General features: G+C 38.1%; 1 protein-coding gene across 4 annotated transcripts in view; it reads left to right on the top strand.

Annotated features, from left to right (window-relative positions):
- ARHGAP21 (Rho GTPase activating protein 21) overlaps window positions 1-13,733 on the top strand; it is a 111,948-nt gene that overhangs the window by 46,968 nt on the left and 51,247 nt on the right. For all 4 annotated transcript variants that reach the window (XM_039380158.1, XM_027751740.2, XM_027751738.2 and 1 more), the window contains one exon: window positions 4,070-4,094. In XM_039380158.1, coding sequence (XP_039236092.1) covers window positions 4,070-4,094 — 25 coding nt within the window. The remainder of the gene's footprint in view (window positions 1-4,069; window positions 4,095-13,733) is intronic.

Below are 13,733 nucleotides of genomic sequence, written 5' to 3'. Positions count from 1 at the left end.
CAGTTCTAAGCTCAAACACCTTTCCTCTCTTTCCTCATTGATCAAAATTGTAAGGGCCTTGGAAGTCAGAGATGTTTCGTTTTGCACACCTTAAAGGGAGTATAATAATGATGAATATGATTTGGTTTTCTGAGTGTCTTGAATCTTGAAGTAGTAGCCTTGTCCCTTCTTCACCCCTAAGAATGCATGTGATCCCCTCTGATGTAAGGCAGATACTACAGCTGGAAGTTGAAGATACCATTGACATAACAGCTGGAGTTACTCAAATGTCCTGCCTGTTTCTCAGAGCCACAGCCCTTCTGTTATCACAAGTGTCAACATGATGCTGGTGCTTACCCTCTAGATCAATGCAGAGGTCTTTTTTTACCCCAGAGAAGGCTTTGCATTCCAGCTCCTTTGATTTTCGTTTATTTATTCATTTATTTAATTTTTTTTCCACAAGGTAAGCTTGCCCTAAGATCTCTACATTTTACTGCAAATCAACATAAACTGGTAGAAGTAGTGAAAAGAAAAAAAAGCATCTAAAAGAGCTTTCCTTCAAACAATCTTTCCACATTCTTTGTGTATATATGTGTTTTTTATTTTTTTAATAGCTGGTCTTTGTTCCAATTCAGAAATATATCATGAAAATGTCCCCATTAGAAGTTCTGCTCCTGTTGCTTGCAGTTTGTGTGCTTGAAGAAGCTGTTGACAAATCAGGTGGAATCCTCTGGGAAGAAGAGGACGAGACTCTTAACAAGGGGGAACAGTGGCATCTCTAGGACAGAGAGCATAATGTTCTTTAGCCTGCAGGGTGTGATAAGGATCACACCACAACTGGATATTCCATGTTTTTAACAGGCTGGAGAATACTGCAACTTCGAAAGCCACTGAAGTGACTTTTCTTGGAAGCAAAGATCTCCACCCTAAAGGATGTATTGAGTGGAGAAGAGTGGGCATTATTACTTCTATAAAAATGTATAAGAACCTGTCCTCTGCCTAGATGTGTTTGAGGTGTTGGGATGTTATTTAAATTTTGAGAAGTTCAGTGTGCTAATTGGTGTAATAAAAAATATGTTCAGTTGGAAAACCTTTTTGTGTGTTGTCCTGAGGAGCTCTCTACAAGGAAGGAGTGACAGGGTGACAGTGGCTTGAATATGAGGGGCATCCATAAAGCTCTGTTTTCTCCATTTATATTCACATCTGACTGGATAACAGACCTTACTTGCTGTCATTGAAATGATTGAAAATGATTGATTATAATAAATTCAGGAAGGATCTCTGCATATTTTAAAACTAAATAGTAGTATGTTATATTTAATTTATATTTTTATTATATATATAATTTTTTTTATTGTATCTAGTTTATTTCATTTAACATTCAGTATGTACGTAACACTGCAGGTCTCTCATTGTAATTGGTATTAATTAACTAATTTATAAACATTGTGATAGAGAAGGGTTATGGAAGAAAGTGTTGTCTGATAGGTCTTGTGGAGAAGGACAGCCCTGTGTGAAGGACGACGTGAAAGATGATCTTGGAAACTGAGGCTGCGGTTTAACACATTTCATTTTGGCAAAAGTACTTGGCTGTGCTTATGTGGGGACACACACCAAACTGGGAATAGCTGCACATTCAGGAATAACCCATTATGTATCCTCCTTGCTTCCCATGCCACCTTTCCCTTAAGAAAATGAATAAAGAGCGTGTGGAAGATTTCTTAAGCTAGCATTGCAAAAAACCACTGTTACAAAATGCTTTTAGCATCAGATGTTTATTAGGATTTGCTAGAATCAGATGCTACTTTTGCATGAGAAGTTTGTTCTCCTGAGTCTCTCCATTTGTCTGAGAAGCAAATAAGTGATAAAAGAATCATAGAATCATAGAATCATAGAATCAGTTGGGTTGGAAAAGACCTCCGAGATCATCGAGTCCAACCCTTGGTCCAAATCCAGTCCATTTACTAGATCATGGCACTCAGTGCCACGTCCAATCTGCGCTTAAAAATCTCCAGGGATGGTGAATCTACCACCTCTCTGGGCAGCCCATTCCAATGCCTGATTACTCTCTCTGTAAAGAAAACCTTCTCTTAAGGTATGAATGCAGTATATACTAATATTTTGCAGTGTGTAAGAGGTGAATGTAGGAGGGAAAGCTGATTTCAAAACACTTCCATTATAAAGCATCCATTCCATTTTTCAAGGCCTGAGCTCATTGGCTTGATACCGTGGAAAACTAATGTTTTGCAGGTGTCTTCTAAAACAGAGCTTTGCGTAGCCAGTGACAAACTGACAAGCCTATTGCAGTATTTAGTAAATTACAGCATGTCTATATTAGCTAACTTTTCACTTCCAAAAATTTTTTTAAGTAGCGTCAAACTGAGTAGCCTCCCATACATGTAACCCAGATTTTCTAGACTATGAGCTCTAATATTTCAAGTCGTAAAGATGTTTTTTTCAGTTCAGAGCTTTGATGGCAGATGTTAGCCTTATATAATTCTTCACTGCTGATGGGAGTTCAGCTGGCTGTTACAGGGCTTCAGGAGTAAGCAGTCAATAGTATTTGTCTTCTAGTGTGCTGTTGTTACCAAAGTACAGAGCAGACAGGACTCTCCAACTTAGGGAATACACTGCTTTAGTGGCAGTGATAATTGCCATGGCTTTTTCAAAGTAGGATGAGTGCCAGATTTCTGTTAACTCAGTGTTCCAGGTTTGGGGGAGTTCTTTTGTTGTTTCTCTCTTCTGTAAAGTTGCCTTTCTGTAGTATCTTACAAAGCTCCAATAGAACTTTTGTATGTGTCACAAGAAATCTATTGCTCCTAGGACAGGCTGGTCTCATCCTCATGATTATATAGTATTAGTATCCAGGTCTTATTCCCTCTCTTCAAGTCTTTCTCTCTTGAATGGATTGCTCAGTTGAGTGTATAGTTGCCTTGAGAGTATTTAATATGAAAAACATAGTATTTTGTCTTTAAATGCAAAATACCTAGAAATTTGAAATTAGTCCATTTAAAAGTAGGAGGAAATATCCAGGTGAAAATTATTTCTGTGATCATCTCCTTGCTCCTTCTTTCCCTTAGGACAAAGCTGTTCTAATTAGCTGTGGTGAATTGTTAGAAATACTTTCTAAATAGTACATACTAGTCTAAGAAATTGTATTTAGATTGAACATCTATTACTCCATGAAGGTTACAGTTCAGAACGCAAGTATTTCCATACTTAAACTGTGCTTCTTAAACCGTAGAATTTTGTAGACAAGATTAACCACGATCTTTCATTCATACTGAAATATTGACTAGAAAGTATTTAAGTAATATTTTTTTTTAGTTTAAGCATGCCATTTTCCCTCAGTACTTTCTAGTTGTATGATTTTGGGGGGTGGGTGTGGTTAGGGGTTTGTTGGTTTGTGTGGTTTTTGTTGTGTGTTTGTTGTTGTTTTGGGGGTTTTGTTTGTTGTTTTTGTTTTGTTGGGGTTTTAGTTGTGATGATGTTGTTTTGTAGGACTGTCAGTGATACCTGTAGTTATGATTGTGTAATATAATTCAATGAGCAGAAGGAGACTCTTCAAGGTTATTACTAAATAGTGTTTGAGGTACGTAGTTTTTCCTAGACAGTAGTACTGAGTGCAAAACAAAAATATTCAAATTTTGGGAAGCGTGTTCAGACCTTGCTTACAAAATATTTTGTATCTCTGGCATATTTAGCTTTGAATCCTTAGACGATTAAAGTGTAGCCTTTCCTGCCTGGATTTCAGGGTGAAACATGCTTGCAAGAACACACAGTGCAGTATTAGGCTTCATGGCAGTGTTTCATGTGTTTTGGCACATTTGTTTTCACATAATGCTGTTCATGTTGTGTCTGGGGGGATGTTTCATAGGACTGTGCTTAGTTGTTTTTAAAATAGCTATTACTCTACATTCTCAGAATAAAAGCTTTAATTCTCTAAGTTGAATAGTTGTGGAAAAAGTAGGAGGTACTGGAATACAGACTTAACCTTACAAGTTCACTTCAAGTCTTTATATCTTATAGATGCCTGTGCATTTTTTTCCATTTATTGAATTTTTAATATGCACTCTTTCTTCCTCCTTAGGATGAAGAGAATGGGAATAGACAAGGTATGTCTTGCTTTTATTCTCTCATAGATCCAATATATTGAATGCTTCATCTGTGTAATAGACTTCAATCACTACTTAAGAGTCTGAAACTTAAATTCACTTCAGTGTGAGCATTAAGCTCATTGATTAGTCACTTATTTCTAGGTTATGCCAGTCAGTTCCGCTCCATTTTTATAGCTTTCTCCCTCTCACATTGCCTATGTCTGCTCTCTATCTTAATTCACACGTTAACTTACTTTTTGTAAAATATTTCCATCCCAGTTGATTTAAATTTCTCTTTGGTATTTAGCTGGTTTCTCATCCATGCATCCATTTTGCTGATACCTTACTGTATCTGCTGATACCTTTCCTTAAAAGGGTGAAAAATGTATTGATTTAAGGAAACTGGGTTTTCAGATTGGGAGCCCACCCACTTTTTGTTTTTCCCAGTCTATCACGATGGGAAGGTACACAGGGGAGGTGGGATCAGCTGCATTGTGAGTGCAATGTGCAGGGCTTCAGTTTGTGCTTCACCTGGCAGAGCAGTGCAGCTCCCTGGGGACAAACCTGCTCAAAGCTGGGTGGCAACATGGGCTGAGTGCTTGTTTTACTGGTGGGTTATGATTTGTAACACCTGGTTTTGGCGTATTCTTAAATACCTTGTTTAGTTGGAAGACAGAGGACATTTCTGAACTTTGTTTCTGTTTTCTTTGTGTAGCTGTGATATATTGGAAGCATTCTGGGAAATATGAATTTATTTGAACTTTCTTAGTTTTCTCTTGGAAGCAGATGGATTCATCCATTTCATCCTCCTAGTTTTGCTCGGCTGTCATCACCTGTGCGTTAAACAGTGAAAAGTTAATCTCTTCCTACTCCTTATCACTCCCTAAACTTGAAACATCCTTTATCTGTTTTGACATACAAAAAGAAAAGGCAGATTCCTTTAGGAAGGGAAGGGAGTCGATGAGCTGTGCCAAACCAGTATGGAAGATACCACTTGTGGTCTAGAGAAAGGAGTTCTGTGGTATTCTTCTTCTCACAGGGAGAACTCAATCATCTAAAGATGTTACGTAGTTCTGTTTATCTAAAATGTTATCTGAGATCTATTTTTCAGTAGAGGAACAGCAGTAAATAAATATTTCTTTGGTTCACTATGAGACCTGTGCAGGTGGGAACAAGATTACTTTCTGGAAATTTTTGTTTAGCTACTTAAACTATGAATCACAGCTCAACTATTACTTATTTATGGCAGCCTAGTATCTTGTATGCCTTGAAATACAGATCAGAGGGCACAAAGCACTCTGAAAAGGCAATGGCATTCTCACTAAGGAGAGAAGGTTTGACTTGTGCTCCTGGAAAGAGAAGACTGCGGGGCAGAGGATGTAGGTGCCAGTAGAACTTAACCTACCAGTTTCGTGTATTACACCTTTAAAAATAACAGAATGGGACAAAGTCTGTAAGACGTTTTTCTCCAGCATTTAGTGTGATCCTTGGGGGAGGAAGGGGGTGAAACTGTTTCTATTTAGATTGCTGCAAGTTGTTCCTGTTCCCAAATGAGCTGAGTAGGCAGCTCGTGGGGAGAAAGTCAGGAAAAGCGCACATCTCATTTTGCATGTTCACAAACGCGATGTTTATTCAGCACCAGCAGGTACAGCCTTGCGCCCCAAGTTCTGTGAAGGGTTATCACAAGGATTCTTTGAGCCCTCGCCCCGGGACACGGGATCGGGGCCGGGCAGGGAGCGGCGGGGCCGTGCGCTGGAGCCACCCAGTGGCGCGTTCCAGGCATTGCAGCCGAGCTTGGAAAACCTGCCTCTGTGAAGCCCTGCCGTAGTGAACAGGGAGAACATCCCGTCGATTAACGCTATCCTTTTGAAGTTTGTAGATGATAATTCGCTTAATTCACTTGGGCTTTCCTGTCTGAAAGACTAAACTAAGGGGATTCAAGCTTTTGATTTTTGTGAAGCAGTGTATGGCAGTGCAGGAGTATCTCTTTTTATCAGTTTTCAGTGAAGATTTTGCCCTTTTGCTTTGCCCTTTTTGTAGGTTAAGCTTACCTTGAGGCTTTTTATCAGATTTAGCATTTATATATTTGATTAGGTGCATGGGAGAAAAGCATCTGTATTGCTATTGCCTTTTATTGAGAGCACTTGAGTATTTTTTTCTGAAGGAGCAGAGTATCTAATTAAGCCTAGAGGGCAGAAGATAAAAGTGTGTACCGGATTTGATGTATTCTAACAGTGAAAGAAATATTTTTATATGGTCTTATATTCTCATGTAGAATTTAGTATATAATTAGATCATGCTCATGGCTTGCATTAATCTTACTTTTGATAAACAGTAAGGTTTCAAAGCATTTAGAATAAGAGGTAGTGCAGATTTGTCCAGGAGAGCTCTAACTGGGATGGAGGTGATGGCCAAGAAGCAGGATTGAGTTGTCAAGCAAAGAGGTTAGGATGCAGTGGATGGGAGACACCTCATGGTCAACAGCTGGGACAGAAGTGGACCACCTCAAGTGTATGCACATGAACAAGGATGTGTCTGCAGGACAATATGAGGAGATGAGGAGAGCTCTCATGCCTTTTTCAGGGCCTCTCTGAAGCCCCTGTGCACTCACACGTGCAGCTTGGGGGACAACCAGGAGTTGGAGATCTGCACTCAGTAGCAGCGCTATGATCTCACTGGGATCACAGGAAGGGGGTGGGATATCCAACAGGAGAGGGCTAGGGTGCTGCAGTGGGTCACTATGGGCATTTTGGGAGGGACAGGTTGGGACAGTATGGAGACTGAATTTTCTTTCTTGTCAAGTTGTGAGGGAGCAGCAGGAATGCATGGAGCTCTGGCTTAGGATGGGTGGGGAGCTGGCTTAGAGCTTATCATCAGGATTTGTGGGTAGACCCCCTGTGGGCAGTGTTTTGGTGGGTGTCTGCTACTGCCCTTTAATGGAAGAAGTAGCCAAGGCTTCCTGAGACCAATGGTGGAAGAGTCACATATGCAGGTCCTGCTCCTCCTTGGGGACTTTAGCACCCTTTTATCTGCTGGAAGGACATCACAGCAGATTTACCCTAAATATTTTGTAGTTACTGTTTTAAAGTTTTCAGTTCTCTCATACTTTCTCTGCAACAGATTGTTGACCTTAAGCCAAGTCATTAAAAGGCTTCTCTAAGAGGTACACCTTCTCAGAAGATGCAGATCTTCCACAGTGGATTCTTTGCTGGAAAACTTTTATCAGCTTCTAGTGTTTTCTTGAGAATTTCTGTTATACTTACCAGCCTATATTAAGTATTTCTTGGAGTTATTATTCCAAGAAATAACTTAGAGTATTTATTTCATGTATTCTGAGGATGGTTTGTCATCCTCAAATAAGTATTCTTATTTTCTGGAATTGCCGTTTTTAAATATGCAGTTATTTATTTAAGCGGTATCTCACAGGTAAAAGTCTCCCAAGAGAGCATATTAGGAATATTTGGAGACAAACTCAAAAATACCTACACCTAGTAAAACCAGTAGTATTATTTATTAAAAACTTGTATTGTCAACATGTGGTAAATGGTGCTGGAGGAAAATGTTTCCATGCTGTTTCATTTTGCACTAAGTATGATTCAAATTCAAACATTATTTAAAACTCTAGATGCCAAAATACAAGTTTAGTGCATATGAAATTGGTTGGTAGTTCTTATATATTGTCCCAAAACATCTTTTTCTTCAAAAACGTTTGTCTTGGTGGCCATGCTTAAAGTTAACGATGATAATCATAAAGAAATAGACTGAAAGAAATTTGATATTTCATGAGAACTAAGCTATTTTGTGTTTAACACAGTGCCTGGGATACCAATATCATTATAATCCAGTATCTTTTTGTCTTAATATGATGTTCTTGCTTTTCATATGTTAATCTCTATTTCTATGTAGAAGTATCTATAGCGAATAGCAGCTCATTAATGAGATTTTAGACATCTGTTTTCACTGAGATTTCTAGAACATTAAACTGTGATCACCAGGCTATTTTTTTTTTAGTGTGCCTAAATATGGGTTAAACTTTCTACCCTTCAGTTGTCGAAGCTAAATAGTTCCAATTTATTATCTGTGCTTCTTCACTTCTGCAAGTGTGCTGTGATGATGTAGAGCCTTTGGGGGAAGGGTGGAAAAAATGCAGGAAAAGCTTTTTATTCCTTACTGCTGCTTACATAAGACTTGGAGTTTTGATGCTTCATTTCTTTAAACAGATTCTCGATTTCTGTAAGGTAGTTAGTGTTCTCCCAGGATTTAATTTAATCCCATGCTTTTTAGCGTCATGGTCTGTTGGTTCTATCTGTTATGAAATAAACATATTGTGCCTGTGATGATGGGAACAAGGTTGATAAGGAACAAGAAAATGAATGTTCAAAGCAAGTATTTGAAAGGTCATAGATTGCTGGGGTGATATGATCTAAGGTGTATGATAATAGAATTAGGAGTAAAAGGCAACAGACTAATGCTTTAGGATAGTGCCACTATCCTAAATTGCCCTCTTGAATCTAACATTTTTTAACACCCAAATGTTGAGAATGCTAAAAGAGGGCTCATTTAGTTTTCTACTGAGACCAGAGCCTGAGGATTTCTTGTTCCTTTATAGTTCTTCCAGAATGTCCGGCGGATTGACCTTCCAACTTGTCACATGTAATAATTTCTCAGTGATTACTGTTGAGTTCAAATCATCTTTGAATTTCAATAAAAACACAGTGTAATTTCCATGGATTTAAGGGAGATTGTAGGTTCACTACAACAGATATAAATTGTATGGATCTATGCTTATCTAAGAACTAAAGTAAATCCTTTAGACTAATCATAGCTTAAATTTTAAGTTTGAATAGGTTTCATTTTAGATTTGAGAGAATTTAAAAAAGTAATAGTTTTGGCAAATAATACAGTGGGAAAATGCAGTTTTGGAGGTTTTGTAACTAAGTTGAGACTGTGTTACATGTTTTCCATAACAACGCCAGATTATTTTTTCCTCTCTACCCCCACCTTGCCAGGAAGATTGAGTTGAGGTTGTATTAGTCAAATGGTTTAACAGGAAAGTAAGCAAAAGAAGAAATACCAACTTTGAGTTGCCTAATCAAAATGCCAAGGGTGCTTTGAATAATGAGGGTGTATTTTTCCTGTATCTAAGAGTTGAATGCCAGGTGTTTCTCTGCTAAATGACTCAACCACACTAATTTACTTATTATCCTCTTTCAGAGACTTATCCTTGGCACTTTATTTTGGTTAGTGTTTTTCTGTTGAGTTATTTTCTGCTTGACAGTGGACGAAATAAGCTCTGTTGGGCTGGGGTGGGACCTTTGGGCTCCTCTTTTGCAATGGATTGCTAGTGGAGAAATGCCTACTATGTATGAAATTCAATTTGCAGATTATAATATCCATAATTGTCTTTAGTGGGACTCTCTTAGTTAAATGTAATCTTGACAGTTTTGTGATTTATATTTAATTAAATGAAATTTCAGTTAATAAATGTAACCTCTGCTATACTTTCAGCAGTCTCATTTTGAGTAGCTTGGGAAATGATTAGCAAGTTTTTGATTCATTAATCAGTTTGAAGCATTTGCCCCCCCTGTATCTATTTCCCCTCCTTTTGCCTGAAAGGCACCCAAAGAATCAGTGCCACTGAGCATTGTTGAACCAACAGAGCTCAAATGCCTTGGATATCTAAAAGCATACTTGTAGATCTTCATGTTCAAGAGGAATATTCTCCTTCTTGAGTCAGAGAAAGATGTGTGTAAGAGCCGGTCTTAATTTACTGATTTGAGGTAATTGGGCTGCTGATTCTTGAGTATATAAAGCATCTTCTTGCTGTCTGCTGAGCATGGGGCTGGGAGTAAAAATGTTCTGCAAAAGGTTATTTAACAAAAATCTGTCGGCTTTATTCAATCCCTGTGTTATGAAGAATTCTAAGCACAGTTCAGCTGTCCTGAGCAGAAGATTTATTTTTTTTCCTCCCCTCTAGAAAGAGAATGGCATGTTTTTAAGCAATGGGTTCTCAGGAGAAACTTTGTAAGAGAGTTTGTATTCTACTGTGTCCCAACACTTGCAGGTTTGTGCTCTGCAGGTCAAAACGAAGGAAAGAGCTATGTCAGCAATAGCTCTTTGGCACAGGATTTTTTTTTTGTTTCTTTCTCTTTTTAGTTTTTTTTTTTCTCTCCAGAATGTAAAGCTTGTCAGGGAGGTGCCCTTTTTGTGTAGTCTTCATGACTCAGGTGTTTTTATCTGACTGTGTTTTGTATCAGAAGGTTAATGACTACAGAGAAACGATGTGCTTATTGCTGTGGTGTAGTAGATTTGATGGTATAACTTCTGCCATGTCATTTTGTTTTCCAGGTGAATCACAGAGCAGTGTAGCAATACTGCCTGGTCTGCAAAGAGTACCTTAAAAACTATCTCGTGGCTACTGCATTTAATATAATACTACTCATGTTCCTTGCCTTTTGCAACCGGACATGTCTATCTCGTATTGGCCTTTTTAGCCACCAATGTGCTTGCAACAAACGTGGGTAGAGCCCTTCCCAAATCTTCGTTCGTGAAGCCCAACCATGATGACGACTCATGTTCCTTGCAGCAGCTGTATTTCAAACTAGCTTTTTAGGGGATTAAGCTAGAATTAATTTCTATGTCAAGTTTGGGGGAGTTAAGAGAAGTTTTACTGGTTGTGACCCCCAGATTGACAGTAAGTCAATTATTAATGTTAACTAGTCTTACTTCTACTGTTATGTTTAGAAGTAGTAATTTTTTTTTATATTCCCTTTTACCATGGAGAGGGAGAACATTTTAGAATTTTACTATTTTGCAAATAAAGTGGTTGTACTAGTGCAATGTACTACCCTCTGCTACTTCTGACATCTTAAACATTTGTCAGGAAAGCTTCATTGTAACTTTGCAATGAGAAATCCACTTACACTGTCAGACTGTGAAGGCAGTATGGACTTGTAATCTGAGCTCAAAAATCCAAGTACTATAAAGGTTAGATCATAAATTGTTCTATGGTATTTATTATGAATAAAGTTTTTAATTTTATTTTATAATCACTTGAACCACAGTTGAAGAAAGACACTAATCTTAATTTGTAGATTTTGCTGTGATCTCACTGGTTATTGAAGGTAGCATGTAGTATTTGTTGAAAATTGCTGATCAGTTAGAAGGTTTGCATAGAGTTATGAAAAACGTACTGGCTGTTGCTGTTTCCTTGCACATGTGAGTGTGTTATTGGCAGCTCACACTTTCGCCTTTTTTCTGTGTGTTTGTGATGTCTTATTTCTCACTTGCAGCTGAAGATCTGGAAGAAATAGTCCTATTTGCTGGTAGCTGGCAATGTAATGCTCAGTTATAAAGTTGCTTACAAAAGTATGCAGAAGGAGGGAGAAGGCAAAATCATCTGCAACAATGAGCACTGGCAAAGCAGTGGCAAATAAGGCTGCATGTCTTACAGACTAGTAGTCTGAGCTGCTTTACTGTTCTTTGTTGTATCATATTGTAAGGAATTGCTGGCATGCTCAAAAAAATTGGGCCTATCAATATTAGAAAGGAAAATGGTGAATCCTGAGAGTATGTAGTGCAGAGCTGGAGAACTTAATGAAGTTCCACTGTTATAGTCTGCTCCAGATGGTGGAGTTTGGAAGAAGGGAAGTTTAGGCTCACATTTTAGGACAGCATCTTGCTTTTGCCTGATGGTTGGATGTGGACACGACCAAATGGAGATTTAGACACTATTAAATTGGAATGTAGTAGTGTTAAATTTGGAGACATGAGGTGAGTTACTAGATTATCTGTTTTACTTGAGATTTATTTCTGTAATGATTGAGTGCATGTCTACAAGATTTGTTCCCCTTCAGTTGGTCTGAAGAACGTATCATTAGCTCCTGCTGTCAAAAAACATTAGCTTTGCTTGTGTTTCAAACTCAAAATATAAATGTACACTTTGAGGCTATGTATTCAAGGAAACTCATTTATATGTTACTGATTTAAAAAAAGATTTGGTTGATACCCAAGTATGTAAAAGATCAAGGAGAAATGAAGAGCGTATATTCGTTTACCAAAGTTTTACCAAAGTTTTACCAAAGTTTGAGAGTTCTAGGCTTTTTTCTTGTCTTTACTTCTATTTGGGTATTACTGAGCTGTAAAATGAACCTGCAGATGTAAACATTTTTAACCTTTCATTCTAATTTTTTTCCCGTAAATTGATCTTTAGGGTGGTGGTGGACCTTTTTTGGAAGTAGAGTGACTGTTCAATATATCCTCCTTCTGCAAGTAGGAGAAAAAAAAAACTTCTTGAATTGGTCCATAAAATAGCTGTGGAAATGTGAAGTGGATGCCTGTAATGTTGAAAAACCTCTTGGTGTAGCCAACAGGTCAGAAGTCAGATGTCAGGGAAGCCTGCAGTCTCTGGTCTCCAAAAATCGTTACAGGATTCGCCTCTTACTCAGAAGTGGGAAGGTATTAAAGGAATTCTGTGTTGGATACTGAATGGGAGTAACCTTATTTGCCTGACCTCTTGCTTTGTGTGTTCTGGTATGGACAAGGTATAAAGGAGCGTTTGAGTACTAAGCAGACTAGCAATAGGCCACTAACATTTTTTTGAAGAGTATTTTATAAAGGAAGCTGAGGTAGCCCCTTGGCGTTGGGTTGTAATTATCAGATATTTTGTTATAAATTAAATGCACCATGTGAGCTGCATTATTCTTATTTTTCTTGTCCCTTTTGGGACTGTATGTTTCTACAGTAAAAGATTAAGTGACAGCACTGGGAAGGATGTTTGGAGTTGCTATAAAAGGTCATATTTTAACTTCGCTCTTCTAAGTCATTGAAACAACCTTTTGTTCATGGTATCGGGTAGATTATTCTTGGAGCTTCTCTAAACTTGCTGAAACATTGCTGCCTCTTAAAGGGCGAGACCCATCATATGTTCAGTGTCTATTTAAATCTGCAGATTAAAAATGACAGATATTAACTTTGGTTCACAAAGAGCATTTTGTATGTCTTGGAGCTCTGTCCCACTAATCAAATTTTAAAGTATTTGGGGACTGAGCTGCCAGCTGGAGTTTCTGGGTTTGTAATTCAGTTGCTTTATATATAGTATTTATCTGATTCTATCAAATCAACTTTTTGATTATTCTCTGAAAATCTGGAATTATTTTGGGAAGACCATTTAGAGCCATATGAGTAAGCCATTTTGTTGAACTGTGGTAAAATGGCAGGATACTGAGAGGTTGCAGAATTGAAGGCATTAGGCTAAAACTTGTATTTGAAAAATGTGGATCGGTCAGAGGGAAGTCTGGTTCTGTGCAATTTACTAAAGTTTTTCAAATAATGAGCTTTTCCAACATGGAAACTAAAAAAAAGGGGTAAGGGGGACACCTTATTTATATTCAGTAAGTATTGCTGTGGCTTATTAAATATGTGCATGTTTAAAGCTGTAGGGAAGGTACTTCCAAAAGCAGTGTCATTTGTGCCTAAGTCAAAGGTCAGTCACTGAAGAAATGATTAGAACCTAATACTCCAGTTCTAAGGAGTGTTTGTTTTATCAGCAGTGCCAGTTTTAAGCCATCCCTTTATTCTCTCCTGCTGTTCCTTCTTTTTCTGCATTTAAACCGCTGTCTCAGCTATGCCAGGGTTTCCTGGTAAGCTGGAGCCCAG

This window comes from Pipra filicauda, unplaced genomic scaffold (assembly GCF_003945595.2).
Source record: "Pipra filicauda isolate LSUMZ 115617 unplaced genomic scaffold, ASM394559v2 scaffold187_size1440530_pilon, whole genome shotgun sequence".
Taxonomy (NCBI): domain Eukaryota; kingdom Metazoa; phylum Chordata; class Aves; order Passeriformes; family Pipridae; genus Pipra; species Pipra filicauda.
This window is presented reverse-complemented; position numbering and strand designations above follow the sequence as displayed.